Source organism: Spodoptera frugiperda, chromosome 25, assembly GCF_023101765.2.
Source record: "Spodoptera frugiperda isolate SF20-4 chromosome 25, AGI-APGP_CSIRO_Sfru_2.0, whole genome shotgun sequence".
Lineage (NCBI taxonomy): Eukaryota > Metazoa > Arthropoda > Insecta > Lepidoptera > Noctuidae > Spodoptera > Spodoptera frugiperda.
Window position 1 is genome coordinate 14,542,443 of NC_064236.1, and position 26,146 is coordinate 14,568,588.

The 26,146-nt window shown below is 41.5% G+C and overlaps 1 protein-coding gene across 3 annotated transcripts; it reads right to left on the reverse strand.

The window, feature by feature from the left end:
• Positions 1-1,990: 1,990 nt before the first annotated feature.
• On the reverse strand, positions 1,991-25,449 carry LOC118279335 (importin-7). Of its 3 annotated transcripts, XM_035599335.2 has the most exons (15): positions 25,276-25,449; positions 23,983-24,534; positions 23,720-23,904; positions 23,470-23,643; positions 23,214-23,359; positions 21,459-22,262; positions 20,628-20,851; positions 8,845-9,021; positions 8,574-8,710; positions 8,184-8,386; positions 7,878-8,032; positions 7,294-7,353; positions 6,842-6,947; positions 6,381-6,524; positions 1,991-6,251 (listed from the first exon to the last, which is right to left on the reverse strand). In XM_035599335.2, exons 1-15 carry the CDS (start codon positions 25,357-25,359, stop codon positions 6,196-6,198), a joined length of 3,207 nt encoding a protein of 1,068 aa, XP_035455228.1. In that variant the 5' UTR covers positions 25,360-25,449; the 3' UTR covers positions 1,991-6,195. The 3 variants fall into 3 exon arrangements, with proteins under 3 accessions (XP_035455228.1, XP_035456776.1, XP_035455973.1); XM_035600883.2 differs by lacking the exon at positions 7,294-7,353 and having other exon boundaries at positions 7,890-8,032; XM_035600080.2 differs by lacking the exon at positions 7,294-7,353.
• Positions 25,450-26,146: the final 697 nt, after the last annotated feature.

Consider the following 26,146-nt stretch of genomic DNA (forward strand, 5'->3'; position numbering starts at 1 on the left):
GGGAGTTTGGTCCATGCTCCCGCTACTAGTCGGCTCCTATTTTTAAATGTTTAATATTATTTTAATTTATGTTTTATAATTACTTAATATTTAAAAACGTAATTTTAGAGAATTTTAAATAAATATATCTCAATATAATATTTAAGTTTTTCTATGTTCGTGATTATGAACAACCCCTCCTTAATAAACTAAGATTAAAAGAAACTACTCAAACCCTAACTAAGCTGGGTGCAAAATTATTATATACACTTAGCTACAGTACGAGTAGTACAGACTCGATCAAATCCCACCCCTCGAACCATCAACAAAGCTTTTAAAGCACTGCTAACGCCATCTATGGGTGTATCTTGTTAAACTACTTTAGACCTAAAAACCTAAAAGGGTTAGATTTAAAGCTAACTGGGGGTTTTTAACAAGTTCTCCTTCATAGAAATATTCTATTCACAGTTTGTCTTCAAAAGAAATTTGTAAAGTAATGTAAAATATAACCAGCAACGTCAGCTACGTTATAGGGATTAATTTTCTCTGTAGGTATAATTCGTCAATTGGGCACCACTTACCCAAATTTAAACAACGCGTGCATACATGTACATGTATATACGTACCTCTATAAGTTTCTTTACCCTCAACCCTCAAAACCTTAAACTAAAGCTTGATTTAAAGTTGGTAAGGTATAACTGACACCATCTATGAACATAGCTTGGAAAACTATACACCAAGGTGCCGGGGGTTTTTTGAACAAACCAAGTTTTATGTTTTTATGTATTATTTCACATTAATCTAAGCATTTGTAGATATTTCCTGCCCCTGTACAATATATAGGTACGTTTTTAAACATTAGTTCATGCTAAAAGGTTGTTAATTTCATAATAAAACACAAAAAAAATTTAAGCCCAGAACATAAAGTTGAAATGTATTCAAGAGCTTACTGCATTCAAAACAAACATAGTTGACATATTAACTGCAAGTACTTTCCTACACAATTTAACATATATTATGCTTGCTTCATGCTTCAACTGGTTTGTCCAAAACCTTCCTACCATAGAAATATATTTTTCTAAAGAAACATCTGTGTTTTTACTTGGCTTTAGTTATGACCTGGAAAACTGTTTCAATAAAGAATACATACCTCTTACAAATAACGTACAGCACAAACAAGCACACATAATGAATATTACATTCAAAGGAAGTACCTATACAAAAGCATTAGAAAACTATCTTCCCTTGACAAAAAACTCAGTCAAAATATGACTGAAAGCAATAACCAGGCTCGTTTATCATTACAATACATAGTCATGGGTATAATTAATGGGTAATTATTGTTCCACAAGTAAATACAGATACCTAGTTTATTATAAGCAATATTAAAATAGGTATTATTAGGTACTCGTTTGTACAATAATTTCAGACTCCATGACTACGACCACTAACAAATGTGACTTGGCTAAAATGGTGAGACGTCGGTGGCTGATTTTTATAAATAGGTACGTATTTTATAGCCTGAATTACCTATCATACAATTTATAAATGATTTGCAATTCCTTGCACAAATCTATATAAAAAGTTAACCACTCTAAGATAGCGTTTTTTATTTACACAAATCCAACGTATTTGCCGACTCCTTTAGGCTTCCAAGTACGAAATATGTTCTATGCTTTGAGTCAAATATTACAGTCTGTCGATTTTAGAATTCTTAATAAACAGCAGTATGTCTAGTACCTAGCACATTTGCCTCCCCGTTTAGTTTTATCATCACTGTACCAGCCACATCACGTCCATTGCTGAACAGAGGAACTTCTAGATCGACTAGGTGAAAGGCTGATTCAGCGATTCCTAGCGTCTTTTACCATGTCATCTTTACTTATTTATATATACTACATAAACTTTGATAATAACATAACTGGAGAAAACCAGATTTATTATTGAATGTTATATTACCTAGCTAGTTACTACTAGGGCTTATATTAAGGAGAGAAATAAAAAACAAATATTTAGAAAATACAGATTATTTATAATCGTGTATACATCTAAGCTGCGGTATAGAATAATAATACAAATCACACAGACAATTCAGTGATGACAGTAAGTTCTATTAGACAAGAGCGCTTAAAATAACATACATACACAACATTTTGTCGGCTGACGCTCCAACCGACTGTTTAGGAAAAGTAACAACCGTGAAGTGTGCCACTACAGTAACATAGTAGTATTTATTGCATAGAATACACATTACAATCGCCACGTAGAATAAACACCAACATCAATCAGAAACAAATGCATTACGCAGCTGCAGCTATCTTGTTTAAGATTTAACAAGTGTCTTATTGTTGTAACTCTAACACGGATTTTACTATGTTTCTAGTACACAATTGAGAGAAAAACTATGAGTATATATTGTTTATGAGATCGACCACTATTAGATATATTAAACTTTTGCTTGTATTTGCTAGCTATGTGAAAGTAATTATAAATAAATCAAAAAAAGTGCGCGAATTTCCTATAATTTTGAACAATTTGCCAATTTGAAAGTTAAGACTAATTACATAAAAAATATACGAGCTTGGCCCAATCTGTAGTCTTCCCGGTGCCTTACATGCTAATCTCTAACCAGTCACTTATAAACCACACCACTATGTAAGACGACTTCGAGGCCTGGTAGGCGGAACTGCGGTCGGTGATTGCGGCGGTCATCAGTCAACGATTTCACTCCAGCAACGTAATAACAGTCTTATCGCACCTCACGCCAGAAGAAAACAGTAACAAGTCCTCATCTCATACACTAGTACATCCCTATATGCCACATTAAAATAACTTCAAAGTTCATTTCAATCATTACATAACAAATTTAAAAGGTAACAAATTGTGTTTGTAAAGTAACGTCAGAATCTGAACTCAAATATTAAGATTAACCTTATTTATAAGTCTAACAGATAAACTTTGTCATACACATATTCCACTAAATTCTTAAAAGCAGAGCACTATTCCAAAGATTGTGATGGTTATAACAATTATATCAACACTTGTCGAAAGTAAATAAGCATAATAACAAAATTTCTGCATACAATCAGTGTTCAGATTATCATAACAAATATACAAGACAATTACTTCATAATAACGAACTACTCGAACATCTACAAATGATGACAATAAATAAGCATCAACTATAGTGTATAATATACACAACCCAAAGTAGCTACAAAGTCTGTTATTTATATACGAGTAATAATCTTTCCATCCAATTGTAAACAGAAATAACAAAGTTTTGGCAACTACATAATAAATTTTTAAAACTTAATACAATTGCGTTCGAACTATAACTGCCAGTTTACTGATGCATATCCTTTATGCATATAACATTATAATAATCTGTATTTTAAACTAATTGTAAAAAAAAAACAAAAATTGTAAAAAATAGCTAGTAAGAAAACAATGCAACAGCATTTTACTCCAAGTTTTAGAATTTCCTTGTAATAAATTGTCGAATATTTAGTTATTTATATAAAACTTTATTGCACGTACATCGTGAAATTGGCGGACTTAAGGCCATGGGCATTTTCTGACAGACAAGCATAGGGTGGTGCAGAACGATTGGTTGCCGGTTATTAGAATACCGAAGATATTTAAAGAGGTTTGCGCATGTATATCGGAACTATAAAGGTAAGTGTGTTATCAATAATTAGGCCGAGTCTTCACATTCTGACTGAACGGGATTACCACATAATTGTAAACTGGCTGCAGGAATGTGATATCGAGAGTCTTCCAAGTACGTGTGTGTATTCTACCACAGCCTGACATTATAATTGCAAGTCATCCATACACAGATGATACGCACGCGTCGGAAGTTATGAAATTGATAAAATAGAAAATAAGAGAGAAGAGAGAATGCCCTGAGGGATTCCAGCCTGCAGATGACACCAACTTGAAGAACTTTGGATTTGGGGTAAAGGATTGTCTTGCGAATCTCTTTAGACTGAACTGGTAAGCAGAAATTTTCGACACTAGGACGAGGGAGATCGAAAATAAAAGACAACGTGTGTCGGTTTAATCATATTCTTTTGACAGGCGCAAATATTTTAGGTTCATCAGATGCTTGTATTGAAAATTTAAGAACTACATAAGAATCACAAATCTGCTTATTATGCTAATCAAAATTGAAGGAAATAGTTACAATGTTTTCTTACTAACCAAGTCTTGGAATCAATAACTTACTTTGATTTATTTCGTTCGGCAGTAGAGTAGGTACATCATAATTTTACTCTAAAACATTTCGTAATCAAATAATAGACACATCTTGTTGATATTATTACTGTAACACATGTTTACTTTAACGGCCTAATAATTATGCTTTTGAATTATAATTGGCCGAAATTTACAATGCTTCTGAATTATAATTCACCGAAATTTACAATGCTTCTGAATTATAATTGGACGACACTTATAATGCTTCTGAATTATAATTGGCCGACACTTATAATGCTTCTGAATTATAATTGGACGACACTTATAATGCTTCTGAATTATAATTCACCGAAATGTACAATGCTTCTGAATTATAATTCACCGAAATTTACAATGCTTCTGAATTATAATCCACTAAAAGTTATAATGCTTCTGAATTATAATTGGCCGACACTTATAATGCTTCTGAATTATAATTGGCCGACACTTTTAATGCTTCTGAATTATAATTCACCGAAATTTACAATGCTTCTGAATTATAATTCACCGAAATTTACAATGCTTCTGAATTATAATTCACCGAAATTAACATGCTTCTGAATTATAATCCACCAAAAGTTATAATGCTTCTGAATTATAATTGGCCGATACTTACAATGCTTCTGAATTACAATTGGCCGAAACTTACTTTGGATTTAGATAATAAAGTTTGGATTAATGCTAATAATGTAACCTGCAAGGGTTCCGTATATTCTAACTACGTTGAAGGAAGGTCTGCAGAGTGTTCGTCCTAATTAAACGACGAGCAAGCAACATGTTATGATATGTACTTAAAATTTGACTGTTACTATCAATTCCTATTCAGGAAAAACCACCTACAAACTATTGACTATTGAATTAGACATGTTTACGTATTATCATTATCATTACACATTATATTTTGCTAAACGAACATCATTTTAAACATTGATATATTATGATTGAACTATAATAAAATACGGAACCCATCTAACTACGAACAGACAGAATTAAACTGCAACATCTAATTCCCGAATATACCATCATAATAATATGTTAATAAATCTAGAGTAAACAGTGTGTTTAGCCTCTTGAGTCGAGACATATTTGCATAATTATACCTGAAGGATTTTCCCTTTTAATGAAACACTGATATTGTTACTTCATAATACATAATTGTAATTTGATTACGACCTAAGAGCAACACAATTCATCCATACAATAGATACCTATTTCATTATAAAATTAGACTACAATAATATTTCGTTGGCACTAATATGTAAGTGTGGATTATTATCGCAATGCATAAAGGAACTCGATTTAATTTTCTCCAATTTCCTTATTCGTCTTTGTCGTTATAATAATTAATTAATATAATATATATTCATTCAATAATCTAGCTTCGTCAGGAACAAATTGTCAACCAAAAGCCATGTGTATTTTGCATCATCTAATCAAAATAAATGGCTACGAATCCTCATTAATAGCTACATAATAGAATTTTACATTATTAATAGATAATTTTAACATATTATGTATGAAGCACAATATCAGTAAAGTAACGATACATAATAAATATTTACAAAGTGATAAAATAAATAGCAGTTTGCTCAAATTGACAGTAATCCTTTGTCATTAGCAGTCACTTTGTAAGTATTTAAAACATATTTAGTATGTGTCACATCTGTGTATACATATATGTTCGAAGACAAGCACACTTGTAATATATGCTCCTGTTCCGATGTTGTCGCGGGCTTGAATCAAGGGCATAGATTAGCCTACAGCCTCACTAGGAATTTAAGCCTTAGCTGGCCGCCTACGCATGTGAACTAAGAACAGTTTACTTAGCGGCTTCAGTGCTCTAACTGCGATGCTAAAACGTACGAACAATTTAGAGCTGATATACCTATTTGTATTAATTATAGCGTAAGCGGCAAATTGGAGAATATATTCAACAAGTGTGATGAATGTTTACGAGTAATATTCGCCACGATAGATTTACGAGCCGAATTTGAATTTGGTTGGCACCTGTGCAGGTACGGTGAACATATAGCCTGGAAGAGAATAATAACTGATTTACTAACCTGGACAATATAATTTACTTGATTTGTAATTTTCATTTTCACAAGAGGTGCTAAGAGAAACGAAATGTTTTGAGACTATTACAAGCATGTCTACTTTACCTCCACTTTGCTCAATGCGTTTACTATCCTGCTGTGCCTTGCGCTGGTCTGCCAATACAAAGACAGCGTTCAGTTGCTTCTGTTGCGATTCGTTGAGACCACTCGTGAGGGCGTGGTACAGGGCTGGCTCGGTAGTTGAGAGCGCTGAAGATAGGTAAAATAAATTTGTTACAAAAGACATGTTAAAACTACAGAGTACAAATCAAAACTGTATGTACAATAAGAAAAAATGTATGTCATTAATGGTATTCATGTTCATATTTAATATCCAATTGTATGTCTATTGAACAGTGTTCCTCCTTTACTTAGTAAAGATTGTGTGAGACTCTGTGTAACAAGTAATCTGTAACCACCAGCTATTGTCAAGAGTATGGCACTTAGCAGAAACTGTGAAAACTTTACCAAAGTCAAATTTCTGATATTGAAATGCAGTGTTTGTTAAATAGAAGAATAATACTTACTGTGCAACGTAGTTTTGAATTTGATGTATTCGTCAATGACGCAGTCCTTATCGTCAAGAGGAGTCGTGTAGCATTCTATGGCGGTATCCTCTGGCTCATAATCATCCTGGGAACAGAACGAATCACTTCTAATGATAACCTACAACTAAGCTACGATATTGTGGCTGAGGTCGGCTTTGATTTTACGTCGAGTAACGCCAAGACCACGGAATTAGCTACTGCTTTAACCAACTAACTCTACAAACAATACAATTATTTTTATAATGCTTTCCCGTTCATAGTCATTGAATTAAAAAGATACATTTTCATAGTAATACAGAGATGTGGATCAGTTTTTAAATCTCTGATTTACTGATATGTGAAAACAATAAGTATGACATGGTAGATATGGCATGGATACTAAATACTTGGTAGTATGTTACTTTGTCTAGTGCTACAAAAGTAACTCTTACAATAGGTTGCCAAGCTTTACTCTGCGGTGGCGCAGCGGATTCAGCGGGTCTTGGGTCTTTCTGTTAGAAAAACATTGTTATTTCTATTTAACAGAAAATATTCGTCCTTTAAAAGGTCTAAAAATTTAAATTACTTGATTTTCATAGAATAATACTATTTTAGTTCTACAAACACCATACTATTAATTCGACAAACACCATACACAACCCAATCCCATCACCCATAATTAGTAGGTATAAGTATGCGTAAGCATGTTAAAGACCAAACCTTTCCCATTTTAACTAATGCAAGTTACAATCAAAAGTAAGTATTTATTATTCCCATATTGCACTCAACAGAATTGTTAAAACATATAAGGTTAACAAGTAATGAAACACTGGTTACTTACACATTACTCAAAAAACCACCTTTGTAACACCAACCACACCAAACTGCCGGAACATTTTATTAGTGTAATATAAAATAGTACTACCTATGAGTGCAGTAGTTACCCCGGCAACATTATATCTTCTCTCGGCTGCGTTATCGCCTGACCAATCTTGAGGCCTTAACACTTAGTACGCAAAAAGCAAATCATACTAACAAGTGGACTCACATCGTCACTCTCTTCATACTCCTCAACGTTGGCCGTCATGGTGACGCCCTGTCGCTCGCTAGTCTTGAGGGCCATGCGGGCAAGGTTCTCAAGATACTCGTTGTTCATTTCATCGAGATCATCTTCGTCACTCGACAATACTTCTGTAAATGTCGGCAAAACATTTTTAGGAAGGTTATAACTATTAGCATTATCTAAAATGGAAATGTTTATGACTTTAAATGTATTGTGTTGTAAAGTTGAAGATAAGTGAAGGCATGTAGATGATGTGATGGGTAAATACACAGAACATACCTTCGTCCTCCTCTTCGTCATCCTCTTCGGAAGAAGTCTCCTCATCAGCCTCTGCCCTGATTTCGTAAGCGCGCTTCAACCCATCAAACAGCACGAGGCATGATGGCAAGAGCTTGGGCATGATTTCATCGAGGTTAGGTCTTTGGGGACCCATTTCTAAGAGGGTGCAAATACCAAGGACGCACAGCTTCCTATCGTGCAATCTGAAAGAATATTTCATAGTATTAAGAGACTGTTTTTACAATATCAAGTGAAATAACATCGTAAGTACACCACAAAGTAGTTAGAACTATAACAACACTACAAAGTACTAGTAAACTAACACATAATTTATGTGTGCTTTGTAGGTTTTTAGGTAAAAATGTGTATATTAGTACAATAATATCTTACCCCATGAAGCAATCAGTATCATGGATCCATTGCTTAAGGAAATGCTGTGTGATAGATGCGTTGGGCACAGACTCCTGCAGCTTGTCTAATATTGTGAATAAGAGTTGGGGGTTGCAGTACAATATGGCAATGAGGACCTGCAAATAAAATATGAGATTTTAGTATTTAAACGCTGCTTGCAAAGAGAAGATGGGTATAAAATCTTGATAAGTTGATATCATGCTGATTGAGAGCAAATTCATTAAATACTAATTAGTTATTATAACTATACCTGGAGCAACATGGTCCTAAGCTCAGAAGTGTTGACTTTCCGCGTCAGACGGTTGAGCACCAACTCCACAAAGGAGGGCAGGCAGTTGTCAATTTTGCCAGAACATTGCAAGACCATTACTTCCAGCAGTTTGGCCGCATATATTTCTGACTCATCTTCAGCGTCTGAGTTAAGCACCTGGTGACAAAATGGTTCATAGTTTTAGTACATGTCCTATTTTGTTAATTTTTGCTCTTTACAAACGTATTTGAAATTAATAGAATAGGCATCTTTACAAGGATACAAGCAAAATAATTATTTTGCGATAAAAAAGAATAAAGTCACTTAGATCGAAATTAGTGCACAAACAGTCGCAAAATTAAACAGTTTTGAGCTTATTATATCGAAGACAACCATTAAAAACATAGTTGCTTACAATGAAGTTAATAACAAAGTTATTTATCTCCAAAAATAACAAAGACATTACTGACAAGAGCGAAGCACGTAAGTTTAATTTCGCAATTTGAATTCATGACCTCTGTATTAGAATAGCGGTTAATGTTTCTTTAATTAGAGCCGGCTAACTAGTTTGGATCACGCTTATTTTCTTAACGGTACCAGAGGTTCTATGGTACCAAGTAATCGCAAAGCTAATATCAGTTAACACTGACATCTCGATTCGGGTATTCGGACTAAATATACATGAACTTTTTTAGTATAAAAACGAATGTTTTTTCGTTTACAAAGATTCTCAGTTTGTAATGGAACCCTGATATAATATTATTATGGCAATGGCCTCACCCCCATATTGTGTGGGACTCGTAATATCCTCATCATCATATTGGCCATAAGACGTCCACTACAGAACATATCCCATCAAAAACATCCTGTAAAAAACCCAAGTCTCGCAGCTCAGTCTTTCTACCGTCAAAAGTTGTGAGATCCATGTAATACCAAGTCGGTTAATCTATTTAGTGTCTACTTGAAGGACCTTCTGTCTTAAGTTATTACATAAGTTATTATCATGCCAATATTAAAAATATTTAACGTTTTAACCCTATACTTGACCATGTGCACTGTAATGCACACATTTAAAAAATAAATATAGCGACCAGACACAGCAGTATTTATGTTTTATTTTACTACTACTGTATAGATAAATGTCCTAAAATGTCGTAAAAAAGAGAATCAGTGTTATTTGGCAACACTGGTTGTCAGTCGGCTTCAAAATAGCAGCGCGTGCGCACACGTCGATGACTAACATGGTAAAAATCGATTATAATACTTATTTATAATCGCTTAAACTTACGTTTTATAATGTTAATCTACTCTTGAATGTGTTTGCTTGGATGATTGCTAATATTTCAAAACGATGGCGGTAATTTGATATCGTAATATTTGTTTATTTCTTGATGTGTCTGCAAATGCACATTGCCAGCTTGCTTGCATTTCTACCTTCCCTATTCTGTGTGCATTCAAATGCACATTGCCAGATCCAGACCAGGTACTTATAATTGTAAATGGAGGAGGCTTACGTTCAGTAGCGGGCTGCAATAGGCTTATTGTATGTAATTAATAATAATGAAAGTCCATAGTAACATTTTTATTTTCCGTACAAGATCAGAGGACAAAAAATATTAGCGTTAGTCCCCAAAGCAAGAGCAGGATCTGGCGCAGAGAACATTGATTCCTCAGGAGACGAACTAACGTTTCACCGTAGTATTTCTAATCATGGCCGCAGACGTGACTCCGACACAAGCTCAGGGACTCCATCCTTACCATCTTCATTAGAAAATCTACATTGTTGTGGAGATGGGATGGCTGGTTGATGAACATTGGTTGTTTTTTTAATTCAAAATTATTGGTCCAGACGGAGAGTCTAACGTTGTAAAAACTTCACAGAATTCATTCTCTTCATCTGACAATAAATGCCCAGGCATCTATTCTCCGCCAAACGGAGTCAATTTCCACTGGCTCCTACTTTCCGAAATGTACCCGTTCCAATATCGGATCATCTTGAGCTTCTGGGCGTAACTCTCTCGCCAACGCTAAACTTCGGCTCTTATATAGAGTCGAAGGCGCATCTGGCTGGTAGGAAGTTGGGTATCCTCTCGAAGGTGAGACGGTACTTCACACCGAAACAACTGCTGAGCCTGTACCAAGCGCAGGTTCGGTCATGTATGAAGTACTGTTCTCACCTTTGGGACGGCTCGGCTAAATACCAGCTGGATGCGCTCGAACACATTGAAAGGCGTGCCAAGAAGCTTATCAATGATGATGCGCTTGTGGAGGCCCGGCTTCAAAGTCTTGAACACAGGCGCAAGGTGCGACCTTGCGCCTTTCCGTTTTTTACCGGATACATTTCGGAGAGTGTGCGGGGGAACTGCATAACTTGATTCCTCCTAGTCCTTTCCATCATCGAACCACAAGACAATCGGCAAGGCGTCACCGCTTCATGGTAGATATCCCACCCACTCGCACGAAGCGCTTCGCTTCAAGCTTCCTTGTGCGAACTGCTAGGGAGTGGAACTCCTTGCCGGAGTCTGTGTTTCCTGGTGGGTATAACCTGGGTGTCTTCAAAGCCCGAGTGAATAGGTTGCTTATGGGCAGACGTGCTTCATCGTAGGCCGCATCATCACTTACCATCAGGCAAGATAGCGGCCAAACGTCGGCCCATTTAACATAAAAAAAGATTATCACACAAAGTAAAATTATATTTACTTTGTGTGATAATCTCAACAGTTACTATCAGATTTTGTAGTAATTACGCGACTGCGACTCAAATTGTGATCTCAAATATAACTTATGTGGTTCTTAAAGACTTGTTAAAATAATTAGTGTTAAGAATATTATTCCTCAAACATTTATTTTTATTATAAACTTGGATTTTTATTTTTCATGTACTACAGCAATGTGCATTCTGGGACACACACGCTTTTTTCCATTGTTATTCAGACCCCTTGGCAATGTGCATTTTAAGACACATGCAATATTACAATAACTATAGACGTAGGATTTTTTTTATTATTTTTTACAAGTTACTTGCCCATGTCAAAAACAGGGTAAGAAAAAAAAAATTTAAAAAAAGCACCTAAAATTCTTTGCCAAGTATAGGGTTAAACAAATAGATCGACTTGGACATCGCTTGATTTGATTATTAGTATGTATCACACTACACAGCACGACGGGCCAGCGACCAACAGGAACGAGAGTTTCAATCGCGTGAGGCGCGAGAGACTAAAGAATCTAATATAATATTGTAATATTCATTTTGTTTTCATGCGATGTCCAAGTCGATCTATTTGTTTAAAACGTTAAATATTTTTAATATTGGCATGATAATAACTTATGTAATAACTTAAGACAGAAGGTCCTTCAAGTAGACACTAAATAGATTAACCGACTTGGTATTACATGGATCTCACAACTTTTGACGGTAGAAAGACTGAGCTGCGAGACTTGGGTTTTTTACAGGATGTTTTTGATGGGATCTCACTTCTTTTTGTAGAGCCTTTCTTTTTGATACCAACTACTTCTAACGAATTTTGTATGGTAGGTACCTATCTACGGGGTGCGGCGCCAGAAGACCTCCCCGTGGTGCACCCTGGGTACGGGTTATAGTCTCCCTAACGGGGGTGATAGGGTTGGAGTGGCTATTGCCCGTAGCTAACTTCTGGACGGGGCGGGCGAACCCAGGATGGGTTCTGGAGGCGGCGGGCTTTGTGTTGGCACGAGGCCTGTGCTTCCGTGGGGTCGTTTTTCCGCGCGTCTCTCTGAATTTAGCAGAGAACGTGGCGGAGAAACAAGGGCGGTGCTCGTTGTGCACTCACCCTGCCAACGAGTAGCATCGGGACACAAGTAGTGCCTCGGCTGCAACCGTCGAAGTCGTAATCCGGGAAGAGTTCATGGTTGCATGACTTGGAACGGGACGACGGTCTTGGCTTGGTCGCCCGGACCGCGAGGAAGATAACCTCTATAAAAATTCCTCCAATACCAAGTTCTGGTGCGCGGCGAGGGTATGCATGGCTGAGGAGTATGTCAGTCGCGAGCGCACCCCCAGCTAGGGGACCGGTGGACCCTCTAGTTGAGTACTAAATGTACACTTACCCAGGTACAGGGGCACTGCCTGGGCGGACCGTTTATTTCCCCCATACTCGTGGGACTTATATGGAGTCAAAAAATAAAAATAAATTAAAACCACCAACTAATGAGGAGGAGAGGGCAAGTGAGCTCAGCTCGCTTGCTGTTGCTGGAGAGAGTCGAAGTGGCTCTGCTTCCCGTGGGCCCATACGGGCCCCAAGTCGGAGGGTGTCGGGCTCTGAGTCCGATTCCTCATCCGCATCTGGCGCTTGCTCACTGCGCAGCGTGAGCTCGCAGCGCCCGAAAAGGGGGACGTTTAAACGTCCCAGGTTGGAGGAGGGTCGGGGGCCGTCCTCCAACGAGCAGGAGGCCCCAGCCCCTAAGATCCCTACGGCTTCGCGGGGCAGGGGTAAAAGAAAGGGCAGTGAGAGGCTGATACCCGCTACTCAGACCGAACCAACCGAAGCCGACTCCTCTGAAATGGAGGTGTCTGGCGGCGAGGGTTCAGTAGGTCAGAATGATGTTGGAACTGGCGAGGTTAGCCTTCGCAAGACGGTTATGGAGGCACTCCGGATGGTGGCTGGACAGAAATCCCAGAACGCCCGAAACGGAGTGCTGAGACATGCGAAGGCTACTATTATGAAGGCCGCTCGTCAAAACGGGGCGCCTTTAGCAGCAGGGCGGCAGATGACCGCCTTACAAAAGGAGCTGGGGGAGATGCGGCGGGAGATGGCCCGGTTGACAGCCTCCAATGCGGCTATGGAGGCCGAGCTTCGGTCGGCTAAGGCCGAGCTCGCCGCTGCTCGCGGAGGTCGAGGCCAGCCTTCACAATCAACGGAGGCTGACATGATCGGCCTAGTGCGGCGGGAAATGGCTGCGTTCCAGCAACGTTTTGACGTGCTGGAGAGCAGGATCCTCCGCCCCCCACTTGCAGCGAGTCAAGCACAAGCAGCCCCAAGAACTTTTGCAGCTGCAGCGGCGACCAATTCTGGTCAGTCAAGCCGCTCTGCTCAAGGCCAACCGCCGGCGAGAGAGCTGGTAGCCTCGCCAGCCCAGGCTCCAGCTGCACCGGCTGCCAAGGCGCCGATAGGTCGTAGACGCAGGGGCACAGTGAGTCAGCCGGCTGTTGCCCCAACCGGAGTAGAGCCTACCCTGGTCTCGGATTCTCCTGTTGATGGCGGCCAATGGCAAGTGGTTGGAGAGGCTAGGAAGGCCGCCAAAGAGGGACGAAAGCGCCGCAAAAAGGAACAGCGGCAGCGGCGGCAGCAGCGGCGCAAGGAAAAGCGCGCTGCGGCAATGCTTGTCGCCCCTAAAACCGCGGCGGTAGTGATAACGCTACAGCCGGACGCGGTTAAAAGGGGCGTCACGTACGGCGACGTCCTCGCGAAACTGAAGGCGGCGGTAACTCCTGCGGAGTACGGGGCCCCAGACGGGTTTTCGATGAAAGTCACGGCGACTGGAGCCCGCCTACTGGAGGTCCCAGGTGCGGACAGCGGTTCATCCGCTGACGCTCTTGCCGAAAGGCTCAGGGCGTGTCTCGGGACCGACGAGGCTCGCGTGTCCAGGCCCACCAAGTGCCTAGACTTGCGCATATTGGGCCTGGACGACTCCGTAACGGCGGAGGAGATAGTGGCTGCTGTAGCCAGAACGGGAGGGTGCCCTGCAGACCAGGTGAAGGCAGGCACCATCCGTGCAGACAATTCGGGGCTACGAACGGTTGTCGTGAGCTGCCCCGTCTCAGCGGCTAAGAAAATAAAGGAGGGTCGAAGGCTCCTGGTGGGCTGGGTCTCGGCGCAGGTCAAACTGCTCGAGCCTCGGCCTATGAGGTGTTACCGTTGCCACGTGGGTCACCACGTGAGCGTTAAGTGCACCTCAGAGGTGGACCGCAGTGACTGCTGCTTCCGCTGCGGTCAGCCCGGTCACAGGGCCGGCTCGTGCTCCGCCCCGCTACACTGTCAAGCATGCGCGACAGTTGGTAAGCCGGCCAATCACCGGGCCGGGAGCAGAATCTGCTCCCCTCCTGCCAAAACCAGGGGCAAGGCTAGGCCCTCCGCCACCGCCGTCGTTCCCGCCGCCGCCACTGCAGTAGCAACCGCTTCCCCTACTGCTGCTGTCGCCGCGGCCGCTGCCGGCTGTAATGCCGCCGAGGAGGTCGTGATGGATTGTCAATAGTGACTCCATTACGCCTCCTCCAGGCGAACATCAACCACTGCGCTGCCGCTCAGGACCTACTACTCCAGAGCATGGCGCAGTGGTCGATTAATATCGCCGTGGTCTCCGAGCCCTATTTCGTCCCGCCCAGGGATCACTGGGTGGCGGACTTGGATGGCTCGGTGACCATCATCTCGTCGGCCGCCGCCGGTACCCCGACTCTTGAGGGTGCTCAAAGAGGCCGGGGTTGTGCCGCAGCACGGTTCGGAGAGATCGCTGTGGTGGGCGTGTATTTCTCTCCGAACCGAACTCTCGCCGAGTTCCACAACTCCCTGAGGGAGTTGGTTGACGTCGTCGTCGGGTTCCGTTCCCTCCCCGTGCTTGTCCTCGGGGACTTCAATGCCAAAAATCTGGCTTGGGGTTCCCGGATCACTGACACGCGGGGTAGGATGGTGGAAGACTGGGCTCTGGAGACAGGCCTAGTCGTCCTGAACCGGGGTTCTGTCCCCACGTGTGTGCGGATGCAGGGTGAATCGGTTGTGGATATTTCGTTCGCGAGCCCCGCTCTGTCACCGCGTGTCGTCGACTGGTGTGTCATGGAGGAGGTGGAGACATATTCCGATCACCGGTACATCCGGTTCGATGTTTCCGCTGAGTCCGCGGACCCACCGGTCAGACAGGCCCCATGTGGCCCGCGTTGGGCGCTGAGGCAACTGGACCGGGAGCTATTCCTGGAAGCCGCCATCGTGCAGGCCTGGGTGATACCACCGGACAGGCCTGCCGACATTAACGAGGAGGCACGGTGGCTCCAGGACGCCATGTACAGGATTTGTGACGTGGCGATGCCCCGGGTCCGTCCAGGACAGCGGAAGCGCCAGATGTACTGGTGGTCGCAAGAGCTGGCTGCTCTGCGCAGTGCGTGTGTTGCTGCGCGACGCCAGTACACTAGGCACCGCAGGCTTCGTATCCGTCCACCGGACGCGGAAGCTAGAGAGGCGGAGTTATATGAGGGGTACAAGGCGGCGAAAGACGCCCTAAAAACGGAAATCCGGCGGGCCAAAAACCAGGCCCGCCAGGAGATGCTGGAGACTCTGGACAGAGACCCGTGGGGACGCCCCTACCTAATGGTGCGTGACAAGCTCCGCACACAGGCTCCCCCGCTGACACAGAGTCTCCGGCCAGAGGTTGTAGAGGAGGTGGTCACCACCTTGTTCCCCCAATCACAGAGGGGCTACATCCCTCCGTGCATGACTCCGCCCCCTGCGGTGCCCGATGCGGGCCACAGCGACGACGACGACGACACAGCACCAGAAGTGACCGAGGCAGAGCTGAGAGTGGCGGTGCGCCGGATGGGCGCCAAGAACACCGCCCCGGGACCCGACGGATTGCCTGGCAAGGCGTGGGTCCTGGCTTCGGAGACTCTCAGGCCTCGACTAATTGGTCTCTTCAGCGCATGTTTGGAGAGGGGCCAGTTCCCGCTATCATGGAAGGCGGGTAAACTGGTCCTTGTGAAGAAGCCGGGGCGCCCTGCGGACTCTCCGTCCGCATACCGGCCCATCGTGCTACTCGACGAGGTGGGAAAACTGTTTGAAAGAATAATTTCAAACCGCCTCGTCGCGCACCTGACGGGAACAGGGCCGGACCTCGCGGACGGCCAGTTCGGCTTCCGCAGAGGGCGCTCCACGGTGGACGCCATCATGCGCGTGAGGGACCTTACGACGGGGTCTGCAGTGTCCAGGGGTAAGGTCGTCGTGGCGGTGTCTTTGGACATCGCCAACGCCTTCAACTCTCTGCCCTGGAGCTGCATTTTGGAGGCACTACGGTATCATCGGGTGCCTACCTATCTCCGTCGTATAGTCGAGGCTTATCTGACGGACAGATCCGTCATCTACCCCGGTCACCGAGGTGAGTGGAACCGGCGAGAGATGTCGCGCGGTGTTCCACAGGGATCGGTCCTGGGACCGCTCCTGTGGAACATAGGCTACGACTGGGTGCTGCGCACCGACCTCCCGAGCGGCGTCAGCGTGGTTTGCTACGCTGACGATACGCTAGTACTAGCACACGGGAGGTCGCACCAGGTGGCGGCCGACTTGATGACGAGAGCGGCTGCGATAGTCGTTGCAAGGATCCGGCAGCTGGGACTTGAGGTGGCACTTCATAAGTCCGAGGCCATGTGTTTTTATGGCCGCGGGAATGCGCCACCTCCGGGTGGGTTCCAGATCATGGCAGGAGGGGTTTCCATCGGCATCGAGGTGACGATGAAGTACCTGGGACTCGTCCTCGACAGTCGGTGGAAATTCGAGGAACATTTCCGACGTTTGGCTCCCAAGTTGGAACGAACGGGGGCTGCTCTAAAGCGGCTCCTACCCAACCTCGGGGGACCAAACGCCTCCTGCCGGAGGTTGTACGCGGGGATTGTGCGGTCCATGGCCCTCTATGGGGCCCCGGTGTGGGCACCAAATTTAAGGCGACGACCAGCTCGCGCGCTGGTTTCATCCCAGAGGGTCATGGCCATTCGGTTGATCCGTGGGTACCGCACGATCTCCGGGGAGGCGGCTAACCTCCTTGCCGGATTACCGCCGTGGGATCTGGAGGCGAAAGTGCTCGCGGACGTATATAGGTTACGTGCGGAGGCGCATCGCCGGGGCGAAACTCCGCTGCCGCGTCAGATCAGTGCGTGGCGGGATGAGCTCCGGCGGGATCTCATGGCGGAATGGAAGCAACGACTGTCGCAACCGAGGGTTGGGCTCGCTGTTATAGCAGCGGTAAGTCCCCTCTTTGAGGAGTGGCTAGAGAGGCGTCACGGCGTCCTCACCTACCGCCTGACGCAGGTGCTTACCGGACACGGAAGTTTCGGTAGGTACCTGTTTCGGATTCGGCGGGAGGAAACGCCCGGGTGTCGGCATTGCGTGGATCACCCGGAGGACACGGTGGAGCATACAGTAGCGGTGTGCCCTGCATGGGCTGAGCACCGCCGTGTCCTCAGGGATGTGATCAGCGACGGTGACCTCTCGCGTCCGGCTTTGGTTCAGGCCATGGTGCGGAGCGAGGGGGAATGGGACGCCGTCTCCTCCTTCTGCGAAGCAGTCATGCTAGCTATGGAGGAGGCGGAGCGCGTGAGGGAACGATCCTCCTCACGCCCCAGCCGCCGCAGAAGACACTCCGGGCGTCGGGGATCGCGTGACGATCTCCGGCCACCGTAAGTGCGGGTCTGCGGACGGCGAGTAAGGGTAGCTCGCCGCCCGACCACAACCAGACCCGTGCGTACGGCGCGTCGCGTTCCGCGCGCGCCTCAAAGAGCCAGACCACCACAGATGGGGCCCAGTTGGGCTGATGCCTGATCCGGAGCTGCGGACAACGTAAAAGGTTACCGGGGCTCCGGCTCAAAGCAGGAGAAGGAACGGGGTGGTTTTTAGTCAGTAAGAGTCTGACACTCCCTCCCGCCTCACCCAAGGCGGGAGAAGTCATTGGATGATTTTCCCCCTCAAAAAAAAAAAAAAAAAAGGTACCTATCTACACCTATTAAATTTATAACCACCACCAACTGCATAAATAACTTTGTAATCCCATATATTTATATGGGATTACAAAGTTATTGATGCAGTTGGTGTATTTGGAAAACTGGACCGAAATTACAAAATATTTAAGTTTTCCCATGATTAAGACACTAAACTCTATATGTATTCCAAATATGAAGCTTCTAAGTCTGCTAGAAGTGCCTTGGACTTTTGATGATCGGTGAGTCAGTGAGTGACAAAATTTAGAAACTTTAACAAGTTGTCATTCTTAAACTACTGGTTCAAATTGACTGAAATTTTAAATATTCCGTGTTTATACAATGCCGGATTAGTTACTGAAGATTCAGGTTTCTTGCTTTATCCACAACCGAATTATAGGGGGTCGAAAAAGGCCCGAATTGCTTCGAGAAAAGGATGGTACGGCCGTGCCGCTTTTTTTTTGCTCGACTTGGCGGGGGCACTGCCGTGCCCCAGATACCTCCCCAATGACTTTCAGATAGGCTGGTTAATATAAGTAGCGAAAAACGTGTACATTTATTTATTCTTATTTGTGCATATGCAGCTCCCTAACTCTTACGGTAAAAATAAATGAAATAACATTAAATGGAGAAATTAGTAAAAATACTTAAAATACATTTAATTTAATGTAGCTAAAATTAACTGCAAAGGCCAGTATAGTAGATATCCGCGCAGCAATCCTTGCAACACTTGTATGGTTTAAACGTCGGTTATTATTTCTTATCTTGTCTTAACTATCGTTAGTGGTAATAATGTCCTTATCAAAGCAACTTTTAATGTGCAACTGTTTATTAACTTATTTAATGGAAATAAAATGAGAAATAAAGTTAACAGAAACATTATTCTTCCTAATACAAATTAAGCTACCCTTCTTTATTTTTTTCCTATTCAGCTTTACGTATTTACGTTCGAAAATATAATTACGAGTTATTCTCTACTAAATGAAATCTTAAAGGCATTTTATCTTGAAATAAAACATAACTAAAAGAAATGGCAGACTCCTTACACGAATCAATCACAGTAACAGAATGATATTGAACTTTGAGCAACTTTAATTAAAGTGTATTTTGCCGAAGACATTACATGTAGCCCTGTTACAAATTGAACGCTTTATTGATATCAACGGAAATCATACATCCAGATAATTATGGTAACACTCGTATTGGCCATGTTCCAATAAAGTAAAGACGTCCAGTTCATTGACACAAAACATTCGCACTGCGAAAATGTCACATTTCAACATGTGTACATTCCACACAATTTCAACAAGCCCATAAAAAATGTATAAGAAAAAATCTAAGGAATTTGCAGAAGCCCATTGATACACATCTCCTTCCTTTTTTTATGCTTCGTTGAATAGTAACAATAGCGACTGCCAAACATAAAAACTCGGGAACGATCCGAAACTGATCAAATCCAAAGTTAAGGCGTATTCTTGGGTTACTCGATTTGGATATTGTCATTAATAGTGTACCAATTAGTCATTAAATAACCAAATTATTATCGTAAGTACACTTACAAGCATTGAGCATATCATTTTAAATATCGTAAGCATAAATGAGAAAATGTTAACAAAACTCAAGGATTTCGATTCCGAATATTAATGTTAAAATGTTAAGATTTGTTGAAGAAACACGCAGTAAGAAAAATAAAAAGACAATCGCTTAGATATCGGCTGCATATGCACATCGCTTAATTGTCACAACGATCTAATAAAGACACATCAACTGTAAACCACTGCTCATAAACTGCAATTGATTTTGTTGTAAGTAAAAACTTTTCTATATTATGTTTTTTTTTTTTATAGAATAGGCAAGCAAACCAGCTGCTGGATCTCTTGATGGTAAGCAATCGGCGCCGCCCATGGACAATACCAAAGGAAATAAAATTACCTTGCCGACCCTTTCGAGATTAGGAATTTGAGGAGGCCTATTCAACGCCGTTCATACATAGGCATTTGAGCTTCACCCACACAAGTACATATATTACAATACTAATACTTTGGAATTCTAGATTAGGTAATAAACAAATACTTACTGCTTTAGCCATATTGAACATAGCGAGGATATGGTTTTCATTAGACAAGAAGGCGTTTGTATCGACGGTAATGTAGTTATGCAGCACTGGCATCATATCAGTAAAGTAGTCGAATCCTTCTTTTTCGAAAACTTGATATAGCATCTCCAGAACCTTCCACATGTCCTCGGAAATGGTTCGTGACGTCAAATTGCAGAGAAGAGTCATGGCTTCTTCGTAATATTCTGTAGAATTTAATGTGTATGTTAGAAGGTTTTTAACGAATATTGAATTAAATCTTAGTTTAACTATATGTACTTAGAAAAAGCATTTTACCAAATTACTAGATAGTTCTATGACATCAATAAAAACAATGCTAATATTCTAAGAACACTACTGGATTTTGCTCTATTTGAATGTGATTATGTAAAGAGCACATCACATAAAAGACACTAACATGAATTTTAATAACAAAGGTAGCCACTATATTTAGAATTTCATATCACCCTCTTCAATCCAGTAAATTATACATTCTGCTGTCAAAACCTATTTACAATGACTATAAAACAGACAAAGATAGATTTCCCGTTACAATTGTGTAATCATGAATTATTTAAACATAGGTGTTGTATGTAAAACGGTGATGTCAATCTAAGATGCAATTTTAAAGTAAAAAATATTCTTGTGTAGTCTTAAATTTATATCAGGTAAGTATAATCAAATCATCTACACTACAATTCAGTTACACTAACGTCGGGTACCCAGCTTGTAACGCGACGGAAGTATTAATGGTTGTAGTTACCCGTTGCATTGCTTTATTGATACCATGGCCGAATCAATTTATGCACTCACCAATAATGTTGTGATGCAGTATGTGTCCAACAACACGAAGCACAGTTTTCTCCAGCTGAGCCATAATTTCGGGATTATCTTCCATGACAGTGAGGACTGTCTCCATGGTGTTAAGCAGACCCATAGCTGTAATAGCTTTCTCATCGGTGCCTAAGTCCGTCTCAATTACTTTGCTAAACGTCGTCGCCAAATGCTCGGTGATCTCGTAGGCCATGTCAATTAATTGCTCTGTGTACAGTGGTACTATCTTTTGCAGGACAATCGCAATGTTGTCATTCTCAGTTTCCCGAATAAGCTTCAACAATTCGGATGTCACAGCCTTCACCTGAGGCTCCAAGTATTTGTGAGCTTTCTCTTGCGAACACAGTAGCATCTGAATAGCCACTGCTGCTTCAACTTTGACAGGTAATTCATGGTCGTTGAGAAGAGCCGTAACAATTAACCGGATGGCCTCGAGAAGCAGCTGATCATTCTTGAAACGAATATTGCCAAAACTGTGCAGAACCCAGCAGGCCCTAGCACGCATGTAGCCAAGAGGACTGAGGAATTCGGGAAAAACGTACTGGCTCAGGAGAGAGTCAATTTCATCTTTATACATCTTCTTCTTGATGAGGATATCATTGAGCGTGCCAACCATGTGCAACGCACCATCACGTTGTCGAGGTCCATACTCGCAAGTTTGATTGGTAAGCACTTGCATGCACAGATGCATAGTGCGTCCCAGCATATCTTTGCGCTTTTTGCAGCAAGAGGTCAGTAGTGTTTGAGCGGCAGTGACAGGCGACACAAAGTCCTCAAATATGTCTAGAAATATGAAAACATCACAGATCAGTTATTGAGACAGTATATATTGAGAAATAATTTATGTGTTTATTGCATGTAATGTAACAAAATGTTGCAGAGTAATCAGCCTTCTCAATCAGAACCATACAACCTGATACAATATTGTTTTGCATAAAAATCATGTATTTTACTACAAGTGACTTATAATTTCTATACTGGGAAACTAGGTCAAATTGGATGCGACACGATCGATTTGTCGACTCCCTAGTTATATGCATTCTATTATGATTGCGAATGTAGATACCTCATTGTATTTCATCCTCATACCCTTACCTTTGCAATAAAAGGTAAGGTAAATCGATTAAGCACAATATAATAGACAAAGCAACATTACGAAAGTATGTACAATTTGTAATGTTACTCATTACAGAGACAGTAACCTTTGGCTAGTGATCTTTATTATTGATGATCAACATCATTTTTCTTTGAAGAAAAATATTTTAAACAAGTCTTTTTTTTTAAGTGCGACAATGCGACCTGCAATGGAGCATGTCTGCCCATAAGTAACATTTGTTTTAATTAAGTACAATAAAAGTGTGTACAGTCTACACAATATATGGTATGCAAATATAACTATAAAGATTGATTCAGTACATAAATAGTAACCATTGGTTGGCTACTGATCTTAATTACTGTTACTAATCTTTATTTTCTTACCTGCATACCAGGTATCTGGACAGACTGCAGCTACCTACAAACCTACCTACATGTAAAATCTAAATTTGTGAATATGGTCTGATTATTATTTAATTTTAACTGGTAACCAAGCCAACCTGCCTTTTGCAAGTGTAGTAATTAGTGCCCAAACGTTCTGTGTGAGAAGAGGCCTTTGCTCAGCAATGGGCACTTATAGGTTGTTAATGATGATTACGATGGAGTGGTAATTATGATAAATCAGAGTTGAAAACTTACCAAACTTTATTCTTATGTACTCATGAGGATCGGTTTCCCACAGTTCTTCATCAGCCTCAGAGTACGACATTAGAGGGAACAAAACGTCTTGTATGATGGCGAACATGTGGGGTTTCAAGAGCTTCCAAGAATGTGCGTGGGTCACACTGCAAGATATTGCAAGTATATATCCAGATTTACAAAACTCAGGGTATAATCTACAAACCAATAAATGAAATACAAAAATCATAAGGTAGATTAGAAGAAATTATCTCACCATTGATCAATGTAGCTGATGGTCTGTTGAAGAACCCTCGGTGAAATGTACACTTTGTTTCGGTACTGGTCTAGTACTCTCAAAAGGACTTCTAGGATTCCACCAGTGAAAGTAGTTAGGTACCATTCAGCAAATTGTGTATACTCCTCACGGGCATTCACAGGACTGCCATACCTAGTAAACAAAGATTTAAAGTTATTGCCTATTCACTAAGCTCCAATTACAATTTAAGTTTATATGTTCAAATTACCGTTCAAACAGTCTGTATAATGTGTGCACTGCCCACTTTTTACACTTCCACCATGGTAGTTCCATACGCTCATCCTCATCGACTTGCAGAGTAGTCTCCGGCACAGGTTGTTCCATGACAACTCGTAACACTTCCATCCATTTGGTGAATACATCCTTTGTGATTAGGTCTAGAGGTAAAATGTACTGCAAAAGAAATTATGTATTTAATTGATATTTCTTTGTACTCTCATGTTGAATATAAGTGAATACACAATAAATTACCTTTATTAGGCCGTAGAAACATTTCAGTATTTGCTTCTGTATCAGGACAGATTCTGCAGAAGGATCGGCTTGGAGATTCACAATCAAGTTGTACATCATAGGCAGAAGCAGATTCATCGCTTCATTTAGTGGAATTCTCTTCTCAGCGATACAGTACTCATAGTTTTTGATTAGCTGATATAGAGACAGGAGGGCTCCCATCCATGTGTTCGGTTCGGGGCTTTGCAAGTATATGCTGACCTTGTCCACAATCTGAGTCCATCGAGCCGGGAAATCATGTTTTATGATAGTTTTAAGACAGACACACAATTGAACTCTTATTATATCTGGTGCCTGTATAATGGCATCTACAATAATGTCCCTGACCATACAGCGGTCTTGCTCGTGGATGCTAAATGGTATAGGTTCACCATCCTCGGGCTCTTTATCCTGCCATCCTGAACTAACTAGATTCTTTAGGTATACTGCACCAGCTTGTCTTACAGGTATTGGGACATCATTTTGCATAACAACTTGCAATAATGAAGGTGCAAATCCGATAATCTTGTGGATCTGAAAATTAACTCATTTCTAGAAATTGTACAACTAGATAGGTACTTATAGAACTGCAATATGTAGCTGTACTCTCCAATTGAATTGGTTCTCAATCCCTAGCAAATTATTGTACCCTACATGCAATTGCATGTCATTCACTGACACTACCCTACAGGAAGCATCTCATTTGTAGCAACAACATACCTATTTTACTACTGTCGACTAACAATGTAACAATAATAGCGGGAAAATGTCGAATCTTACTTTACTTGTTCTTTCGATACAATGACAGTAAATCGATTATTGTACTATTTTGGTTTATATCCTAGACAAAGGAAAAGCTTATTCATTGTTGCAGTTAAATACGAGGAAATCGCGCCAAAAGTGTCGAAAACTACAATTATTATGGGATCTATTTATAGTAGGTATCTAATGATACTTTATGAGCTGTTTAATTTTGGTTAGAAAATCTTGTCCCATGCCGCCAAGACTTGGTCCGATCGCATGAAGAGGCAATGTACTAGTAATATTACATCTATATTAGCGTACGTAGAGTAGTCGTAACAAATAAATCTAAAAAATCCATAAGTTAAGCTAAAACATGGTGCTCCTTGATACCAGCGCGGCATGTCTTAAGACGACAAAATTAAGAAGTACTTTCAACAATAGACCCGCCCAACTTCAAAGAGATATGCAATATGGTCGCGCTATAAATTTCATGAGCATGTGGTTGATAGATGGGTGGATAGTAAATCTCACCTGGGAAAGCTGTTCTTCTGCCGCCTGTCTCTGAACAGGATCGATTGTTCCACGCAAAATTTCAGTCAACTTCCTTGTGTCCATTTTTCAGTAATTAACTTTAAATTACAAAATAAATATCAGTAAGGGCACAAGCTGCCGCCGGGCGTGGAGAAGTAAAAAAGGCGACTTGTCTATGATCGTGAATGTGTCACGTGACATATAAAGATCCCATTCCTGACAACTGCTAATTTATAAAGCTGGCCATACTTACATTTAAAAGTTTTAGAGTAAAAATGTAAGTTTTTAATTCGGCTACACAATAATTATTTTTACAAATGCTTTGTTTAAATATCCTTTTGTAATCAAATAACATGTTGTGGATTTTACACGACTACACAAATAGGTACATAAATAATGAATGTTTTCATTCAGTGCCCGTGGAAAGTTTCTGGGTGAGATAAATTATATAGATGAAGAGTAGGTGCCGAAACTGCCGAATGAAAGAGCTGAGCTGGTACCTCAGACCTACTACGACTTCATCTTAACTGGCAGAAAATCATTATTAAGTTTAGAGCTATCTATATCAGCAAATCCACAAAAAGGGATAGATTTTCAAAACAACATATTTTTTTATCACCTGAATAGGTACATATCGGATACATAAACTGAATAATAATATACTACAACGTAAGTTAGTAATTTATGAATTTATAATTCTTATATAAATCACTAACCAACCGTAAAATAGAAGTAGGATAGTCTAACTTCACTTTTAAAATCAAAGCTAAACTGATACACTAAAATAATAATTTTAGTGCCGTGTAGTAATAGTAGCTGCCAAGTCGAGAAACAAAACGTAATTAAATGTCAAATGTCAATGTCATAAAAC